General features: G+C 50.8%; 1 protein-coding gene across 6 annotated transcripts in view; it reads right to left on the minus strand.

The window, feature by feature from the left end:
• Window positions 1-20,052, minus strand: part of RGS3 (regulator of G protein signaling 3) — a 96,095-nt gene that overhangs the window by 38,870 nt on the left and 37,173 nt on the right. For 5 of the 6 annotated variants that reach the window (XM_069873060.1, XM_069873058.1, XM_069873061.1 and 2 more), the window contains 4 exons: window positions 19,663-19,853; window positions 18,216-18,299; window positions 9,793-9,904; window positions 2,600-2,640 (listed from right to left, as the gene is read on the minus strand). In XM_069873060.1, coding sequence (XP_069729161.1) covers window positions 2,600-2,640; window positions 9,793-9,904; window positions 18,216-18,299; window positions 19,663-19,853 — 428 coding nt within the window. Of the gene's footprint in view, window positions 1-2,599; window positions 2,641-9,792; window positions 9,905-18,215; window positions 18,300-18,408; window positions 18,447-19,662; window positions 19,854-20,052 lie in introns of those variants that run through there. The other variant, XM_069873065.1, reaches the window with a different exon arrangement.

Raw genomic sequence — 20,052 nt, forward strand, 5'->3', positions numbered from 1 at the left:
GCCGTGTCTTTGTATCCTGGTCACCTGCTCCACGTGGCTCTCAGGACTGAAGATCACCGTTTCCAAGAAGAGAAGCTGTGGGGAAGTCAGGAGGGTGCCATCCTACCCTAGCTCGCTGCTGACTCACAGGCACATCCCCCGCTTTCAGCTTCCCCTTTCAAACCAAAACTGCCCATTGCTGGAGAGTCTGGTGAGACTTAAAGCTGAAGTGCACTGTTCCCCTGACGCCTGTTGTTTCTACCCATGCTGTGCACTCATCGCGGACACGTAAAATCCACCTTCTCCTTTCCTTGCAGGAAAGACCCAGCCAAACCACAGCATTGGAGACTCATTTCTCCACCTATTCACCAGCAGATCTCACGTCAGCCTCATCTCCCTAGCTCAGTGGAGACCACCAGCCTCAGAGGAAGCCCATGGGTTCCAGGAGGCAATGTCCTACTCAGCAGGATGACCCTTCAAGTCAGGTGCTGCCCCAACATCACCTGGAAGCTGTGAGCTGGCACAGTGCAGGGTGGGTGCAGCCAACCCATCCTGGAGCATAAGCACATGGACAACCTGCTGGTCACCACGGGTTGGGAAGCTCCTGCTCTGCTTGCAGCCTTCTCCAAAATACTTCGGGTGGACAGGAGGAAGAAGGAGGAGTTTGTAGAACCCCATAATCATGGCGAGCATGCATGCAGGAAAGTGAATGTTTCACATTTTCTATACAACTACCACACTTCATCTGCAATAGATGCCACAGGTCTCGGTCACCGGAGCCGAGAGTCATTTAAGCCCATCAGAAGAAAGCCCAGCATTACATCTTGACAAAGAGAGTCTTCCCCTCCCAAGATCTCATGAAACACAGCCAGCTCTCTTTCGGTCACTTCTACTTAGGGGCTCAAAGCTTTTAAATTAAAAGCCAGGCTCCAAATGCATTTTTCCAAATGCATGAGAAGATGCAGGAGTGCCTCATCCTGCCATTGGGATGTCACCGACGAACACCCATTGCAGACTTTGAGTCACAGCCCAGGAACAGCTGGGTATGGAGACATCATACAAGCCTGACGTTACACTGGGACATGCACGGAGCAAACCCCAAAGGAGGCAGCTCCCACCCGACTGCCCAAGGAAGACGCAGAGGAGACAAGGAAGGAACAAGAGGAAAATATGCGAGAGAACTCGTCAGCCCACCCTTACGCAGCAAGTCGTGCTTTGGCCCGAATCCCAGCCACTCAAGGTGAACCACTTCCATTCTGAACGTTTTCATCCAGCTTTCACAATAGCTTATTATTTCGCAGTGCTGCTGAGCAATGTTTGCCTTTCTCCCCTACGCCCTGGGGATCTTTCCCAGATCCAAATTTCCACCCATCAAAATACAAGGCCTTGAAATCAGGAAGACAGCAAAGTCACTTGAAAAGGGAAAAAAAGTCACAGCACTCAATGGCTGCATCAGAAGAAGCGTGGCCAGCAAGCAAGGGAGGGGATTCTGCCCCGCTGCTCTGCTGAGACCACATCTGAGGCCCAGTGTCCAGTTCTGGAGTCCTCAGCACTGGAAGGACATGGAGCTGTTGGAGCGAGTCCAGAGGAGGCCGCAAAAATGATCAAAGGCCTGAAACACCTCCCCTTGTAAAGAGAGGCTGAGAGAGTTAGGGTTGTCCAGCCTGGAGAAGAGAAGAGTCCAGGGAGAGCTTAGAGCAGCCTTTCAATATTTAAAGGGGGCTGTGAAGAAAGATGGGGAAAAACTTTTTAGCAGAGCCTGTAGTGATAGGACAAGGTATAATGGTTTTAAACTAAAAGAGGAGAGGTTTAGACTAGATCTTAGGAAGAAATTCTTTACTGTACGGGTGGTGAGGCACTGGCTCAGGTTGCCCTGCAAGGTGTAGATGCCCCATCCCTGGAAACATTCAAGGCCAGGTTAGACGGGGCTTTGAACAACTTGATCTGGTTGAAGATATCCCTGCTCACTGCATGGGGGTTAGACTGGATGTCCTTCATGGTCTCTTCCAACCCAAACCGTTCTATGATTCCATGATCAGATAGGTCCAGTAACTGTGAACCAATTTTGCGGTCGCCTTGGCTGCTTCAAAGCACAAACGTAGCTGTGCCAACGTCTGAGTGATTGCAAATCTGTTTAGGGCATTTAGCCATGTACCAGCCACATGTGTTTTTAGAGCTCTGATTTTTTGCTTCCTAGATTGAGCTCACTTATTTTATTTGAGAGCTTCAAACCTGGGTGCTTGAAGGCAAGAAAAACAAGAAGCCTAAAAAAATAAAGACAAAAGAGCTGGCAAAGAAATCTGCCCCCCAGGCAAAAGAATCCCAAGATGAATCGAAAGTGAGATGCTTGGAGGAACATCCACCTACTGCGCACAGGAGGAAGGGGAAAAGCAAACCAGTGCTGCCCAGCCTCCCCGTTCACAGATTCCTTTTAGCAACTTCTTACTAATATATTCTGGCTACAGGCGTTACGCTTCCTTTCCAGACCTCTGGCAAAGTAATTACAAAGGAAGTTAAAACCAGGCCGGTCAGTGCTCCTTGCCCCAGCAGAAAGGATGAGAGTTGTCAGTACGTGTTCAGCTCCCATTAGAAAGTTAATTAGGAAGAAAGTAACACTCACCTCTGCAAGGTAAAGGATGCAGAATTTCCGATCTTCTAAACCTAGAAAGAAGGAAAAACAGGATCAAAATTAAGCTACAACTGCATTTCTGTGAGCAGAGATGCTGGCAGGGGAATTGCCTAAGAGACAGCATTAATGAATATTCATTGTTGTTATCCCACAGTGCCAGGCTGTGATCCGGGAGTGATGTATGCTGCATCTGCAGGGGCCGCGCCGGCCAGGCTGCACTGCACCCTGTCTTGCATGGACTCACTGTGCTGGCACAGAATCAGAAACGGTTCAGGTTGGAAGGGACCACAACGGTCATCCAGTTGCACCCCCTGCCACGGGCAGGGACACCTCCCACTGGATCCAGTTGCTCAGAGCCTCATCCAACCTGGCTTTGAACCCCTCCAGGGATGGGGCATCAATCACCTCTCTGGGCAACCTGGGCCAGGGCCTCCCCACCCTACCATGGATTCTCCTTTGGGTTTGCCCTTTTGGAAAAAAAGGGTTTGTGTCTTTTAGAGGCTCCTCTGCCCAACCTGCACAGCCTGATTCCTCCCTGGGGGCTGCGGAGGCCCCACTGTGCCCATCCTGGGCACCGGGGTCAGGTCTCTCCCATCTAACCTCTCTGGACCCCTCGCTCCCAGGAAAACTAACCAGAGCAGCTCCTGTTCCTACATCCTTGCTTATTCCTAGCTTCTTCATGGAAAGGGTCATTGCGCACTGGCAGAGGCTGCCCAGGGAGGTGGTTGAGACACCTTCCCTGGAGGTGTTTAAGGGACAGATGGACGAAGCGCTGAGGGACACAGTTTAGTGATTGACAGGAACGGTTGGACTCGATGATCCAGTGGGTCTTTTCCAACCTGGTGATTCTATGATTCTTGCCCCAAAGCTGGCAGTAGCTCTGTCTAGGGCTGTCTGTCCCAGTGCCGGTGATTTGGGTCAGTGCCTTTCCAAGGAGAAAGAGCCAAATCCCAGGGTGATGAGAAGAAGCTGACATGGGGATGGTGGGGGAGAGCTCATCCTGCTCCATCAGGCTGAGGGTAAATTCCCCAAGCTCCCGACAACGTGGCATCACTCAGGAGACCTGGCCAAGGGACTTGCACTTCCACGGCTTTGGGAATGGAGATGGTGCTGGAGTCAATGCAATGATCAACATTGTGATGCATGTCTTCCTAAGTCATGGAGCAACCCATTTCAGCTTCCCATCTTGCTGCCAGCTATCCTAGGGGATGCCTTATGCTCCAGCTGCTCCACCAGGCTGGTTCCTGCAGGCTGAGCTTCTGTCCCCAACAAGTAGGTATTCCTGAAGATTTGCCCTGCTCTTTGATCCCTGCTGGAGAGACATGACTGTCCCTTACATTAGCCTCGCAGGAGGACGTGAACCTGTCACAGGACAGGGTCACCTCAGCTCTGAAGCAGGACAGTCTCCTGAAGCCAGCTCGCTCCTTCACACCAGCGTGCTAAGCACCAGCGTTGCCCTTGGGAGCACACAGCACCGCTGGGCTGCGGCTTCTGTAACCCTTTTAATGACATTATCTCTGCATGAGCTCAGCTCTGCAGGCCGGGCATGGATACAGATTCCATTCTCAGCAGTGTCAGCACAGGCTCTGCTTCATGTCAAGTGCCTGAGCTGCGCTAACGGTGGGATCCAGCTCTGCACCGCAGTGGAAACACCCTGTTCCCCAGAGGGAAGCGATTCTTCTGCTGCAGGCAGCAGCCCTAATGTCAAGATAAAAGCTATGACCCATTGAGGGAGCCAGATGCCTCTTGAGTCACCCCATGGGCACTGCAAAGCCCATGGAGAAGATCGGTGGCCTGGAGCAATTTGTTGGATGTCTCTTCCAGGTGCCCTTTGGGGGATCGCTGCCTCCACTGCCAGCTTCACTTTTAGTACACAATATGGGCTGGAACATCACTATGGGGACACCAGGGCACCGTGCCACAGCAGCTGCTGGAGCCCAGCACCACCAGGAGCACTACTGTGGATCCTTGGATGATGAGTCCTTGTGTCTTTTCATAAGTTTCCATCTTCTCCACCCTGGGTGATGCCAAGGTCAGGGAAGCAGCCTGGCCCCAAGGCTGCCAGCCAAAGGGCTCCAATGTTGACCTTCCAAGTCTTCACTTCCAGAAGGGGCCCAAGAGCAGATGCTGAACAGGCCTGGCTAGGAGCCCGAGATTCATGTCTGCACCACAGAAGAACCATTCATCACTCTCCATGGCTCTGCCTGAGCTCTTCCAGCACCTTCTTCCAAAAATCCTGGCAGGACCAACAGGGAGCATTTTTCTTGTTAAGCCAAAGCCTCTGATGGGAGGCCCTTAGCCAGTGCTTTCCTCCATGAGGGAGGTTTTGGAGGCAGGACCTCAGCCTGTTGCTGACACACCATGAGTCCACCAACCCCCTCTGCTTCTCAGGTGGTCAGAGTACAACACATCCCCACGTTCTCAGCTGGGCTCTGTGCTCCTCCCTGCACCATGACCAGTGCTCTCCAGGCTGCCTTGCAAAGCACATTGCCGAAGTTCAACACGTCTCAGCCACTTTCCCTCAGGAGCTTTAATCTGGCTTTCCCAGCTGATGTGAGGAGCAAGTCACCCTCTGGACACATGCACTCTCAGCAAAGAAAGGTGATGTTGGAGTTTAACAACCCTGGGAATTACCCCACTTCTCTTGGGCCTCTATTTATACCTTCTGCTATACCAAATGACCCCAACAAAGCCCACAACCATCAGAATGAAGTTCTTCCTAAATTCCTCTCCATTAAGCTATCAATCTTTGTGATCAGCAACTTCCACCACCAGCAGCTCCTGTCCCTCTGAGGCTCAGGGCTACACAAAGAATCACTAGGTTGGAAAAGACCTTTGAGATTATTAAGCCCAGTCGTACCTGTCCACTACTAAACCAGATTCCTGAGCACCTCTTCTACCTGTCTTTTAAACCCTCCAGGGATGGGGACTCCACCCCCTCCCTGGGAAGCCTCTGCCAGTTCTAGGGGCAAGAAGCCCAGTGCCTACAGGACCCAGCAAGTTAGGAGCCAACCTCAGCTAAGGAACTGCTCAAATTCCATTTTCTCCTAGTAACCACCTTTAGAGAGAAGCAAACAGGAGGTAAAAGTTTGGCTGCCCAGCCCAGCAGCTGAGCTTGAGCTGGTGCCAATCACCAGCGAGGCGCAAGGGGAGGCAGGAGAGCGATGGCAGAGCCAAGAAGGGCAGATCTGAGCGCAGATTTCAGCACAAACTAGGTTTGGTGGAATTTCTTCCACTGGAGCTTTTTCCAGTCTCCAGAGGGTCAGGCTGGTGCGCTGGAGCCTTCTGTGCCCTGGAGCCACATGATCCTTGGACCACAGAGGCCACAAAAAACAAGAAAAGAGGCACAACCTCATGCTGGGGAGGCGGCAACCAGCTCTCCAGGCAAATCACGGGTTTGGTTTCCCCAAACTGTGCTACCTCCACACCTTCTTTTGACAACTGAACAACTCACACTCTCAGCCAAATGCAGCGAAATGTTAAAAGGAATTAAGCAAGAGACAAAGAACTCACTTGAAGCTATTTCAGTTTCCTCCTGATGCACTATGATGGGGACTGGCTTGTCTTTCTGAGTAACTTGAACCTTCCCTGCCCCAGGGCTGGGCTGCTGCAGTGCACTCAGCACAGACAAGAGGAGGATGCATGTTTTGTGGGGACACGTCCCCCTCTGTGGCTCAGCCTCATCTTGCGCACCCACGCTGACGTGGGGCAGGCGTTTACACAGCACATGGCACAACAGCAGCTCTCAGCGCTGGCTCGGCTCTGCCCACCTCCCAGGCTCAACCCATGGAAAATAACCGCTGCTTTCAGGATTTGGATGGTGTGTGCTGGGTGTGGGGTCAAAAAGATGGGAGAAGAGGAAAGATAGTCCTGTTCCTCTCCACAGCCTCCTTGCATGGCCCAAGCAACCTTGGCAATGCCTGTGGCGAGGGCACAGATGCTGCTCCCCAGCGCCTTGCATGCACTCAATGAAGGTGGGACTGCATCAGGCACCCAAAGAGAAGCTCTTAAGATCTTAGGGGCATGAGGAGAAAGGAAGGCTGCTGTACATGTTCAAAGCCTGGCTCCCAAGAGGGGATGAGCTTGTCACCCTCTGTGAGATGTGGCATGGTGCAAGCCCTGGGTGCTCCCCAGAGCTCTTGGTGCAGCAGGGAGAAGCCACGGGGGGACAGAAGCCCCATAAATCACACTTAGGTCAACTGACAATCTTGGAGCTCGTGGCTGTAAGACACAACAAGTTGGCATGCCAGGGACAGCAAAGCAGCACATGGAAAGTCTTTGTTTGCAGCACCCTGGCTGGGGCTGGGGCTCACAGCCCGCGCGTCCTCCTTCCAGCTGCAAAACAGGAGCACTCTTCTCTGTCCCAAAGCCAAACACACCCATCCAGAGGGGCCAGGATCCCACAGAGGCGGCGACCTGCGCCTGGAAATTCCCACAGTATCTAGTGAGGAAGCCAGCCCTGTCACACTGGAAACATTGGCCAGCGTGCTGCTCATCAAGCAGGCTCAGCTTCTAAAGCAGGAAGACAGTGCATTGTAAAGCAGATTATACTGATTTGCTTTTGCACAGGGCAGCGAGCGGCAGAAACAGGAAACATCACAATGGTCTTCAGCGTACCGGAGATGTCTCAATTGTTATACTCAGCAATACGCCTGTTCCTATTAATGTGCCATTCAGTTCTTTAGGAGACCAACAGAAAAGCCCTGCCAAAAAGGACAGACATCTCTTCGCTTGGTCCACCTGCCTCTGAAGCAGCCCTGCCCAAACCAAGAGGCTGAGCTCTCTGAAAACCGCCCGTGCTGGATTCCCAGCATACGGGGGGTGGTTCAGCGCTGCAGAGACAAACATTCCCTTTGGAGAGGCTTGTTAAGCTGTTCCAGAAGTGATCCAGCCAAGTTATTATGCCAACAAGGAAATATGTGGCAGAAAACTGCTCATGAAATCCACCCGCTCTGCCTGAGGTTAAGAGGTACATTCCTGTGCCGAGCTGCACAGAGCTTTGCCAGGACCAGCACCAGGAAAGCTGATTTCTTCAAGCAGGCAAACAAGAGCAGGGTTACACGAGCAACCTGATCCAGTGGGAGGTGTCTCTGCCCACGGCAGGGAGTTGGAACTGGATGGGTTTTAAGGTCCCTTCCAACTTAAGCCATTCTATGATTCTACACAACAGCCTCTGAAAGCAGCCAGGGTGGCACGTGTGTGAGCTCCAGAAGCAGACGTTGACCAATAAGCACTTCCACACGGAACAATTACTTTTGTCTGCTTCTTAGAAATAAGTAGTGCTAAGAACAAACTCAACAAAAAGCATCAATGGCTTTTCTAAATGCCTCATGCTGTGGCACCCTATGTCCCTTAGTGTTTCTCATCCCACCAAGTAGGTCAGTGGATTAATCTGGGAGCAAAAAAATTGTTGGAAATAGGAAACAACAACTGACAGGCAGTCAGTGGTGTCTGGCACGGCACCGTGGATCCCCAGCACTGAGGCTTTCAACAGCCTGGGAAGGTGGAGAGACGTAGCTCATCCACAGAGCTCAAAGCTTGGCTCGGGAAAGTGGCTGAGATGTGGCAAAACTCATCCAGAAAATAATCTCTTTGGAGAAGTAGCCCAGATCCGGTTTAAGTCCTTGTGTGTCAGGGCCACAGGACTTCATAATGACATCAGCTCATACAGTTACAGACTAATTCAGACTGGAAGGGGCCTCTCTGTTGGTCTCTAGTCCAAACCTCTGTCCAAAGCATCCAGGATCAGGCCATTCAGGACTGTGCCCAGTCAAGTCCTGGACACCTCCAGGGATCATAGAATCATGGGTTGGGATGGAATGGATCTCAAAGCCCATCTAGTTCCAACTTGCCTGCCATGGGCAGGGACACCTCCCACCTGGCCTTGAAACCCTCCAGGGATGGGCCAGCCACCACTGCTCTGGGCAACCTGGGCCAGGGCCTCCCCACCCTCACAGCAAAACTTTTCTTCTTAAGATCTCGTCTCAATCTCCCCTCTTTCAGCTGAAAATTGTTCCCCTTCAAACTATCTCTGCACTCCTTGATCAAGATCCCGTCCCCAGCTTTCTTGGAGCCCCTTTCAGCACTGGAAGCTGCTCTAAGATCTGCCTGGAGCCTCCTCTTCTCCAGGCTGAGAGAAACTCCGTGGGCCCCAAGAAGATGAGATGAAGACCCACAACCTCTCTGCGCAACTTAATAGTTGATCAACCTTACCACAGAGAAGCTTTTCCTCATGTGTAATCACAATTTCCCACGTGGGGTGCTGGTCCAGTGACACTCGCTGTCTGGGCTCAGGCTGGAGCTGGGACACCAGCCCCACGCTAACGCAGTTGGGTGGCTGTACACAAAACATGCCTGTACCCAAAAAGCAACCACACCAAAGAAGGAACACGATGGGACTGGGCCTGGGGCCAACAAGCGGCTCCACCATAGCAAATAGGATGTGGTAGAGCAATTCATCTGTTCCCTTTTGACTCTGAGTAGCTAAAGGCCCTCTCTTGTACAGCTTCAGTATTTCAACTTGAAATAAATTATTTTAAGCCATCCACCTACCCTAGAAGCCCTCCCTGAGCCCTCAGCTGGATGTGAAAGCCCAGCTAAGGTGAAGAGTGCACAGCCAGCGTTTGCTCTTTCCTTGCCGATGGGTTCTGCACGTGGCAGGGACGCTAGAGCAGGGGACAATGTGGGCGTCTGAAGGGAGAAGTAGCAAAGTAAGGGTCAGTAGGGCTCGGCCAGCCTCACAGACAACCTCTGAGCTCTCTCGAGGCACCACAGGGGAAACCTCAAGACTTCACTTCCCTTTCTCAGCAAGTCCGTCGGCAAGTCCCACTGCAGGCACCGCAACACCAGCAAGGGAAACAAGACCCTGGGTCTTGTCAGAGCGAGACCCTGGGGAACGCCAGCCCAAAATCCCCAGGAGATGCAGCCGGAAAGCCCTGGAAAGTGGTGCTACCCGAGTGCCCCTGAGGCATCCCAGGAGATGGAGCTCCTCAAGACTGCATGAATGCAAGGAAGGGAAGGGTGATGCTGGCCCTGCACCTCAAGGAAGGATGATCTGGTAGCACCAGCTGGACAGTACTGGTACCTACTGGAAGCAATGAAATAGTGGGGCTGGGCAGAAGTTTTTATAGCTAGCAGCCCAGAAAACATCCCAAGTGGCTCCTGCTTCTGCTGCAGACACTCACCCTCCTGGAGCTTGACATTCTGCAGGTAGAGAGGGTTCCTCAACACGTTGCAGCGCCCAGGCTCATCCTCCTTGGTGAAGAGCAGCAGGTCAGAGTAGACAAAGAGAGTCACCTGGAAGCACAAAAGCAGCAAAGAAGAAGCTATAAGGAATTCCCCTCTTGGCATTGAGACAGGGTCCTGGAAAGGGGAGACACACCAGCCATGACAGGCAGCCCAGCCATCCCTTCCCTACGGAGCCGATTGCTGCTGCACCCCTTCGGGGGGCTCCATGGAAGATTCGGACAAGGCTTCCCTGCCTTGGTAGCCACCTACCGAGGCTCGTGCAGTCTCCTGACAGGAGGGATAAACCTGCCCGACAGTTTAATGCCACGCAAACACACCCTCTCTGCTCTCTTGTGTCACTTCCCATTTACATAAGTTATAAATCAGAGGAGAAGGAGGAGGGAATAAGTTGCCGACTAATCCCAGCACACCGGAGAAGTTGTGACTTAAAAGCAAATGTGATCTCCCTGAACACGCTCACAAAGGAGCTCCCCAGTGTTCTCACTCTGCATGTCCCATTTTGCACTCCTTGAGACAACAACACTTTTTACAACAGCAGAAGCCATGAGAGCAGTTGAGGAGAACAAACTTCACACCTTTAAACCACGCTGATGGGTGGAAAGCAAACACCGAACCAAGCGCCTGCCCAGCACTGTGCTTGAGCAGTGACTCAAGCGTCCTAGGAGCTGGGAGATACTGCAGAGCAGTGGTACATGCTGACAACTTAAAATATACGTTTTGTTCTGTTTCTGGCTCTTACCCAAGGTCCCTAGTTCAAACAGAACAGATTAGAACAGATCTTTAAAGCAAGAAGAATGAGCTTTTCCTCTGTACTGGAGATCATTGACCCAGAAGCCTACCAGGGGTGAGTAGCTTGGTGCGATCATTGTGCCAGTAGCCAAGGTTTAAGACTGTCCTGTTCTCCAGCACAAGCTGGGGCCACATAGCAGAACTCCAAAGATGTCAGGAAGCAGCTGGAAGACACCACTGGGCATAGTGGATGCTGAACCTGCTGCATGCTGCCAAACTTGACACCACTCTGAGCACAGGAGGCAGCATGACAGGCTGAGAGAGTTGGGGTTGTTCAGCCTGAAGAAGAGAAGGCTGAGGGGAGACCTTATAGCGACCTTCTGGTACCTGAAGGGGCTAAAGGAAACCTGGGGAGTAACTGTTTATAGAGGTTTGGAGTGATAGGACGAGGGGGAATGGCTTTAAATTGGAGAGGGGCAGATTTAGACTAGACATAAGGAGGAATTTCTTCACTATGAGAGTGGTGAGGCAGTGGAACAGGTTGCCAAGAAAAGTGATGGCTGCCCCATCCCTGGAGGCGTTCTAGGCCAGGTTGGATGGGCCTTGGGCAGCCTGATCCAGTGGGAGGTGTCCCTACCTAGGCAGGGGGGTGAAATCAGATAATCGTTAAGGTCTCTTCCAACTCACACCATTCTATGATTCTATGTCAGCTTGTGGCTGTTTTTAACCGCACCTTGGGATGTTCCCAAAACCCTCCCACAGCAAAGGGAATGCTGCTTTGCAGCACCTAGGCACTAAAATGAAGAACTTGTGGGCTTTCAGAAAAGCAGAAAACAACCTAGCATCCCAGGGGCTTACTGGGAGCTGCACCAAGGCACCCTTCTAAAGGTGACTTTGCTCTAGACAGGGACTGAGTCACTGTTTACGGGGACGCGTTGCCAGTACAAATAGTGTTCATGCCCAGCAGCCGACAGACACATGTCAGGAGGAGGACAAGCTGGGTAACAGTTCATCATGCAGTGGTGAGTCTCGCATCAGGGCAGCAGTAATTGGCTTTGAAACCCAAATCAAGGCCACAAGATTTCTCCTTGCTGTGCAAATTCATTTTTGTGGGAATTTTAAAAAGCACAAAGCTACCGGTGTGGTTTAATTGACAATAAAAACAGGGAGTGTCTGTTTTTCTCTGTGTTGTTTGGAAAATCCCTTCCTCTGCTCTCAATACGCTGTTGGCCCAGTGCCCACATTCACCCTCTTCGTTACTTCTGACCTCATTATTAATACAAGGAATAACGAAACACATACTGAAATATAAGCATTTTCTCCTATGCCCATCTTGTTCAAAAAGGCAACTTTTCTGGGATGAGTCTGATGCCTTCCCAGATCCCTCAGACTCAAAGAAAAGACGTTCAGGGATTTTGAGAATAGCAGCTCAGCAAAATGAAGGAGATAAAATCACGATCAGTAAGCAGTCCTGCTGGAACTGGGGGAAAGAAAATGAAAAGCTAATACACACAGAAATATAAAGGAGAGAAAAAAGGATGGAAGGATCACCAAGGAAAAAAAATCACTTAAATCCAAGAAGAATTAAATAGGGAATCATGGGAACAGAAATGTATGAGAAGTAAAATTGTGCTTTAATGGAAAGACAGGACTCATTGAATGCAGGATGCAGAGAAGATAAAAGCATAGCCAGCGTGGCTTATGTAAAGGCATCTCTATGAGATGGGGCTTCCAGGAAGACATTTGATTTTAGAGTAGCTCCACACCAAGTGGGTTATAGAGTTCTCTTTGCTCCTCCAGGCTCTGGAGGAAGAAAATGAGGGTGTCCCTTCCACCTACACAGCCAGAGCCTGTCAAGAGCATCCCAGTGCTGCAAGGCCCAGGGCTCCAGCAGACTCTGCTCGCGGCAGCGGGAGCAGGACCAGCTCTATGGAGCAGAGCATTTCCCCCACCTGCAGAGCTGAGCACAGGAAACTCAGTCCATGGATGACCCTAAGGCAGCAACCAGCAGGTATAAGAGGGGAGAGCCTGAATGAGTAATCTGGAGCTCTGCCTAGGGCTGCTGTCACAGCACCAACAAGCTGCAACACGTCTCTTACAGCAAACAGACCCGGTACCAACCACGAACAATCACACGGTTCATAAAAGCAAGAGCAAACAAAGGAACACTGCACCTGAATTCATCCAGGCAAGATACAGAATCCACCAGAGCTGCTCCTGGCAGAGCCAGGGTATCATGGAACAGTTCAGGCTGGAAGAGAACTTAAAGCTCACCCAGTCCCACCCCCCGCCATGTCCAGGGACACCTCCCACTGGAGCAGGTTGCTCCAAGCCCCATCCAACCTTGCCTTGAACACCTCCAGGGATGGGGCAGCCACAACTTTCCATGCAACCTGTGCCAGAGACTCACCGCCCTCATTTTGAGGAATTTCTTCCCTATGTCTAATCTGAATCTTTGCTCTTCCAATTTAAAGCCATTCCCCCTCATCCTATCACTCCAAGCCCTTGTAAAGAGCCCTCCCCAGCTTTTCTGGAGCCCCTTTCAGTACTGGAAACTGGTCTACGGTGTCCCCGGAGCCTTCTCTTCTCCAGGCTGAACAACCTCAACTCTTCCAGCCTGTCCTCATAGCAGAGGTGCTCCAACCCTCTGACCACCCCTGTGGCCTCCTCTGGACTCATTCCAACAGATCCATGTCCTTATGCTGTGGATTCCAGAACCAGACACAGGTCTCCAGGTGGAGTCTCACAAGAGCAGAGTTGAGGGGCAGAATTCCCATCCTTCATCCTGCTGTATCTTCACCCTGCTGCATCTTTCTGTGTTCCCCAAAACCAATTTCCTACCCCAAAATCAAAAATAAAACACCAGCGTGGTAGAAGGACTTCTCTGAAGACAGAGACAGGCGCACCCATGTTACTACTAGAGTGCTCAAGGCCACACGGCAGTGACCACACAGACCTTTTAGGGGTGAATAGATTCTACACAGGGAAAGAAAGTGTTTATAGAGGCTGACACTGATGTCTCAGACACTGTTCATCTGGGTGGCTTGGCCACAGAAGAGCTGACAGATTTAACCAACTACAGTGACTGGACAAGCCTGGTTACAGGAGGAAGGGCACATCTAAAGGGTTTCTGAAAAGAAAACAAGAGAAAATGAAAGAGAAGGTGAAAAGCAGTGGGTCAGAGTGCTTCCCCAAGATGAGAACAGGAGATAACGCTGGGACTGCTACAGAGTGGTGCTGCAGGAAGGAAGAAGCAATGACCACACCTTGTAAAGCAAAATATGGTCACAAAAACATTATGAAGAGGTGCCCAGAAATTCAGCCTTGCAGTCAAAGTATATTCAAGCTTAAGAAGAGTTAACTCTCCTCCTAAGCTCACCCTCTGCTGCCCTCTGCTCCCCTCATGCATGGGGAGCCACTGCCCCTTGGTTTACAGCAGGGAGGAGGGTGCTGGTTGCAGCTGCAGGGACACTAGCACAACGGATCAGTGCAAACCTGCCTGCTTGTCCCAGGGCTCAGCAGGAAAAACCCAAGCCAGTGGATGCTTTCCAGGACATCACCCTCTCTCCCTCCAGTGAAAGTCTCATAGCTGTGCCTGGCAAAACAAAAGGAGCTGGGGAAACAGAAGGAAGCAGAGGCAGGTTTTTTATGATAGAGCTTTCAGATGCCAAAGATCATCATGGTGATTGATGAGCCCCTGCATTGCTGGCCAGAGAACGCTGCCTGCAGCTGGGTGGGGAGCTCTTAAGACAGGTATCCACCCCCAGGACTGAGCCAAAACCAGTTTCTATTTACCAGGACTGGATTCTTCTCCAGAGAGTTGGGTGCAAACCCAAAGAGAAACTCCGGTGATGCCAGCATGAAGGTTGTATCTACAAAGTTCATGCGTCCCTATTCCTTCAGTTCAGCTAAATGGATGAATCTTTCTTAATCCTCCTCAAGATGGGGCCGTGAGCAACCTGATCCAATGGAAGGTGTCCCTGCCCACGCAGGGGGTTGGAGGTGGATGGGCTTTAAGGTCCCTTCCAACACAAACCATTCCACAATTCTGTTTCTATGACTTTAACTTCTGCTTGTATCCACATGAAATGCATGTTCAACAATACATCCCAGCAGTCTTTTAGCCCACAGTGCATTTACTGCCTTTCACCACCTCACACCATTTCTTCTGCCAAGATTATTGGAAAGGAATGTATAGACTAAAGGAGTTTATACACTTAGATAGACTTTGATGAAGATACACAACCACACCGGCCAAAAGGAGATCGATGGTAAAGGCTTCAGCTGTCGACCTTGAACCTCGCCTTAGTTTACATGAATCAGATCATCTTCTACCACGAACATCAGGCACTTGAAGACCTCTAGGGGTCACACACCTACCCTCAAACAGAGTGGCTGTGCAGATGGATGAATGGTGTAAACAGTGAGGAAAAGCAGAACATTAAGAGATAGTGAAGAAGGGACAGAGTAGGTGGGACTACTGTGGTCAAGCAAGGAGGGAAGTGCAGGTTTCTGGTATTCTCATCCAAATGAAAGTATTCAAAAAAGGCTGAAAACAAGGTTTTGAAATGTCTCTGCTATAAAGTAGGGCTTTGGTCGACACACTGTGCTGACCAGACTCAGCCACCCATTGAAACATGGAGCTGGCAACTCTGTCCCAGGCCAGGAGTACAGAGAACGTGCAGTGCAACACTTGGGATGAGAGAGAAAAGCTCTGCAGAGAAGATTATAAAACCTTGGCATGCCATACCATTCTCTCCAGGCTCCTGGCTGAACTGAGGGCTTACAGAGTTCCAGGTAGGACCATCCTGATGTGCAGGATGGCAGAAGAGAGAGCTAAGAAGGGGGTGAGCATGGCCTACACTGCGAAGGTACCTCAGGGCTTTGAAATGTTGCCTCCAGGTGCGCTAGAGATGGACTGACAAGGACAAAGTCCATGTTCAACACCTCATGTGCAATCGCCTGCATCACGCTGGTTTCTCTGGCACTACGCGGGCTGGAGGAATTTCAGAAGACCATAAATGTGGGAATTGCAACAAAGTCTAGACAGGATGTGATTAAGGCCTGAATAAGGATTGCTCCAGAGGTAAGGTCAGGGAAAGGACAGACCCTGGCCAGCCTCCAGAGAGATAGGTTGACTCCTTCAGGAGATGGGAGAGAGTTTGCTCAGAGAGAGGATGCAGTGGCTGATGAGGGAACTGCCAAGGGGAAAAGATCTTGGGTTTTTTGAAAAGAAAAATGAACCAGCACCTCTATCTCCTGTCCCAGCACCTGAGCCACTCTCATCTCTCGAGCCACTGAGCCAAAGCAGAATGACATACAGAAGAGTCCTGCAAACCCCAGAAGCAATGGTCCAGTTTGAGAGAGGCTGGGTGGGAAGAGCATTGGGAAAATGGAAAACCACATGGAGTAAGGAAGAAAGGACTGATTAGGAACAAGACGACCTCTGCTCAGGCAGCAGGGAAGGCTGGAGAGGGAGGGAACTCAAATCCAGCAAAACGAGAAGCCAAAGCCCTTTTGTATCAGGAGATGCTCCATTGTGTCCAGGCCATTTTAGGTCTTGCTGCTTCACAAGTTCAGATTCTCTCATCTCACAGGCCATCAGGACCAAGGCAGACACTTCTTGGCTGCTGGAGAAGAGGAGCCTCTGCAAAGCCTGCCGTGACCCTGTGACATGCTGCAGGCATGAGAAAGTGCCTCTCCAGCGACTCAGCCAACGTCTTGATGTTGCTACCTGCAACCGTCAGCTCCCAGCAATACGGGGCTCAGCACCGCACTGGGTTCACACCAAGCAAGACTCCTGCCTTCAAAAGCAGACTCTGCCACATGCTTGTTCCCATCCACTGCTGCTATTTTTTCACTTAGTCACAACCTCATGCCTTGCCCCTCTGCCAGGCTTGCACAGACACCACAGCCTTAAGGAACCATCATTCCCAAACGCTGTCTCATATTCCTGGCCAGCATACAGCATCCTGCCCTTTACTGGCAGCAGCTCTAACTGGGAAACCCTCTTCCGGCCTCACACTCATCATTAGGGCATCATAAGCAAACAGAATCCTTTCCCTGAGATATCCTCCCTCTGATCCTGCCCACAGTTGGGTCCCTGAATGTGGCCATTTGGAGATGGAACAGCACATCTCCTCCAAACACACTTGTCCAGAGGCTCTCCACTGTCTAACCATGAACACCTCCATACACACATACTCCACACAGGCTGCAAACAGCATTAGTTATTCATAATTATTGCACGTTTAGTGGCTATTACAGACCTCTGGGTCTGATCTGAAAGCAAGCAGCTCCAAGCCACCATCCCAACTTAAGGCTGGCCCCATATTTCCAAGCCATCGCAGCTCACCTGTGCTACACAGCCAGGCATTTACCTGATTTCCATTCAAGCACTTGCCCAGAAGACCCTGAGCAGCAAAGAACAGCAGGACAGGCAGGACAAGAGTTTTGCTTACATATCAGTGCCAAGTTTCCCAATTGATTGTGCAATTTTTCATGTACATTGGCAGAGAAAAAAAAAGAAGTGATTGAAGTTGGGGAGACATTGGCCCAGGTTGCCCAGAAAAGTGGTGGCTGCCCCATCCCGGGAGGTGTTCAAGGCCAGGTTGGATGGGGCTTGGAGCCCCTGATCCAGTGGGAGGTGTCCCTGCCCATGGCAGGGGGTGGGACTGAATGGGTTTTGAGGTCTCTTCCAACCCAAACCATTCAATGGTTCTGTGAAAGGTCAAAGCAAGGGGTGAATTACATATCGAAAACTGCAAATAGAGAAGTGTCACTTAACATGACCCAGTTTTCTAGTGTTTTGCACAGGCCAGCGATGTGACACATCTCTGGGATTCTGCTGCCGGCCACCCAGCAGGTGCTACCCAGAAACTAGGATTTGTCGAGTAACAATTTCCTTGGTGGCTCTGTGAGGGTGACACATTGTTCACCCCAACTAAATCCAAACCACACTTACTCTGTACAGCAGTGAGATCCTCTGAAAACACCCCAAAAGAAAGAGCGGGTTCCCCTAGCACGAGCGAGCAATGCAGGATTGGGCTCTCCCAGTCTCTGCTTCCTCTGTCCTGAATTTCAGGGCTTTGCAGTTGGAAGCAAGTGAAGCCAGCAGCAAACGTAACCAACACATCCAAACTCTGGCAGTCTGGATGATGATCGCTGTCACACGGGGTCACATGGAGCCAAAGCTCAGCTAGTCTTTTAACAGCACTTGGATAACACCACAGAAAAGCTGAAGGAAGAAAAAGGAGAGGAATACGGACGAGACATGTGCCCTGTTTCAGGAACTACATTCTCCATCTGATTCTCTAACCTGGCACAAAACATTCTTAAATCACCTCTTTCCAAGCCTGCCGGTGGCCTCAGGTGCTGGGCTGTGACCGGCACCCATTCACCATGCAGAGATTCTTCTTTGTGAGCATGAAGGAAGGCAAGAAAAACAGTTGATTTCTAGCAGAGAAGAGGTTTGATGTTTAGTTTATCCCTTGATAAACTGACTGCAGGTTTTTCCAAATATCATGTTAATATAAGTACAGCGCAAGACAACATTTCCCATCTCAATTATTGACATAAAACTGCAGAAGAGCATGATTAAAAAACTCAGAGAGCATGGGAAGAGCCTTACCTGTATCGTTCTGCTTCTGCTCTCGTGAAGCAGCAGCTCCTCTGACAGAAGCAGAGTCCGGGCTGGGTTGCAAAGATCTAGGGGCTACGTGTGAAAGGGGAAAAAAAAAGAACAAGACAACCAGTCAAACCTTCCACTGGCAGTGCGGTTTGCCAGAAAAACTTTCCACCCACCAAATCTGCTTTGTCTTCACCTCAAGCTGTAACCCATTCCAGAAGCCACCCCACACTGTGCTCAGACGGACACAAAGTCTGCAGTCCAGCAACATGATAAAAAAAGCTTTACACTTAACACCTACGTCAAAGCCATCTATAAAAAGACAATCAGCCGCTCGCCTCTGTACGTGAACTGTTCTGCACGGCGTGGGCTTGGGTGCTCTTTAGCAGGAAACACAACCACAACAGCAGCACGTTAGGTTCTTGCATCCCTCAGACAAGAATATTTGTTATGTGACTTTATGGATTGCTGTCACAGCAAGTCAAAGTGGCTTCAAGAAGGCTACCCTTTCGCACGCCACGCTGCATGCTCAGCTCTCCATTTAACTCTGGAGAAGAGGAGCATACGTGCACCAGTGAGGAGGATGGAAGTGAGCACTCCAGCACCAGCCTAGCCCCATGTTCACCCCCAAGTAGTGCACTGGTCCCAGCTGGTGACAGACACCACGCGTCATGGGTTTACACCCATAGGAAATCTCCAGTCTGAGATATCAGGCTGGTGTGGGGTTGGAACTGGATGATCTCTAAGGTCCTTTCCCACCCAAACCACTCTATGATTCTATGATCAGTTGTCGTTGCTGTGAGCAGGGGAGGATGAGTGGTACCCACAACCTCAGAGATGAAGGCATTCATCAGTCATGTACTTCAACAGACAGGACCTGCTGAGGTTTGCTGTGGCTCAGGCTGTAGGAAGTACAAAATGGAAGACCCAGAGGTAGGATTAGAGCTCCTACCACTGAATGCAGGGCTAAACTTTAAGAAAATCATTTATGGATCTGGGGAGTGAGAGAATTCTCTCTCTACTGCTCTGTCACTACTGCTCTGGATCCTCATCCATGGTTTTAGTGCTGGCCACCATTTAAACCAAAAAAAACCTTTGTTTGCACACTATAATTAACAGCACAAAGAATCCACAGGAAGATACCACGTTGATCTTCAATTACACAAAGCTGGTTGTCAAAGCCAGAACCTGGGACACCTTCTCCTGACTCAAGCAAGCACCCAAGGACCAGATTTGAAAGCTAGAAAGGGTGAAAACTCCAACAGAGAATCTCTTGGGCAGGACACAGTTCCCTTTGAGAAAGCACCCAGCTGCTGAGTGCAGCCAGCTCCAGAGAAGAGAGCTGAGGATGATGGGATCCACGCATCCACCTTGCATGACAAGCACTGCCACAGCCTGCTGGGCACTGGTTGCACTGGATAGGTGGCACCTCACTTCCAGCTGCACTTACCTGCACAAAGACAGGGAACACCAGCACCTTGGGAGCCAGCGTCACATAGGTGCCGTAGCTGGAGTGTGGGATGTGCGGCCGCACTATGGTACAGTTCTGGTAGTTCCCATGGCTCTTCATTGTCTGCACAGTCTTCATCAGCCTGGATTTCCTCCCAGACCCCGTGTGTGATTTCCCTTTACACGCATTTCCTAGAGCGACAGCAGAAGCAGAGAATCAGCAGAGCGCTCCTGCATGGGCACTGCACGCAGCCTGCTCGGTTCCTGCTCTGGCAGGCTGGAGGAAAACACATAAAGCCCAAGGGGAAGTACTGGAACCGCAGACCTGTGGGGACATTCATCGTTCTGCTATCAAAGTTTCCCAGGGATTCACGCACTAACAGCACTGACT

This window comes from Phaenicophaeus curvirostris, chromosome 20 (assembly GCF_032191515.1).
Source record: "Phaenicophaeus curvirostris isolate KB17595 chromosome 20, BPBGC_Pcur_1.0, whole genome shotgun sequence".
Taxonomy (NCBI): domain Eukaryota; kingdom Metazoa; phylum Chordata; class Aves; order Cuculiformes; family Cuculidae; genus Phaenicophaeus; species Phaenicophaeus curvirostris.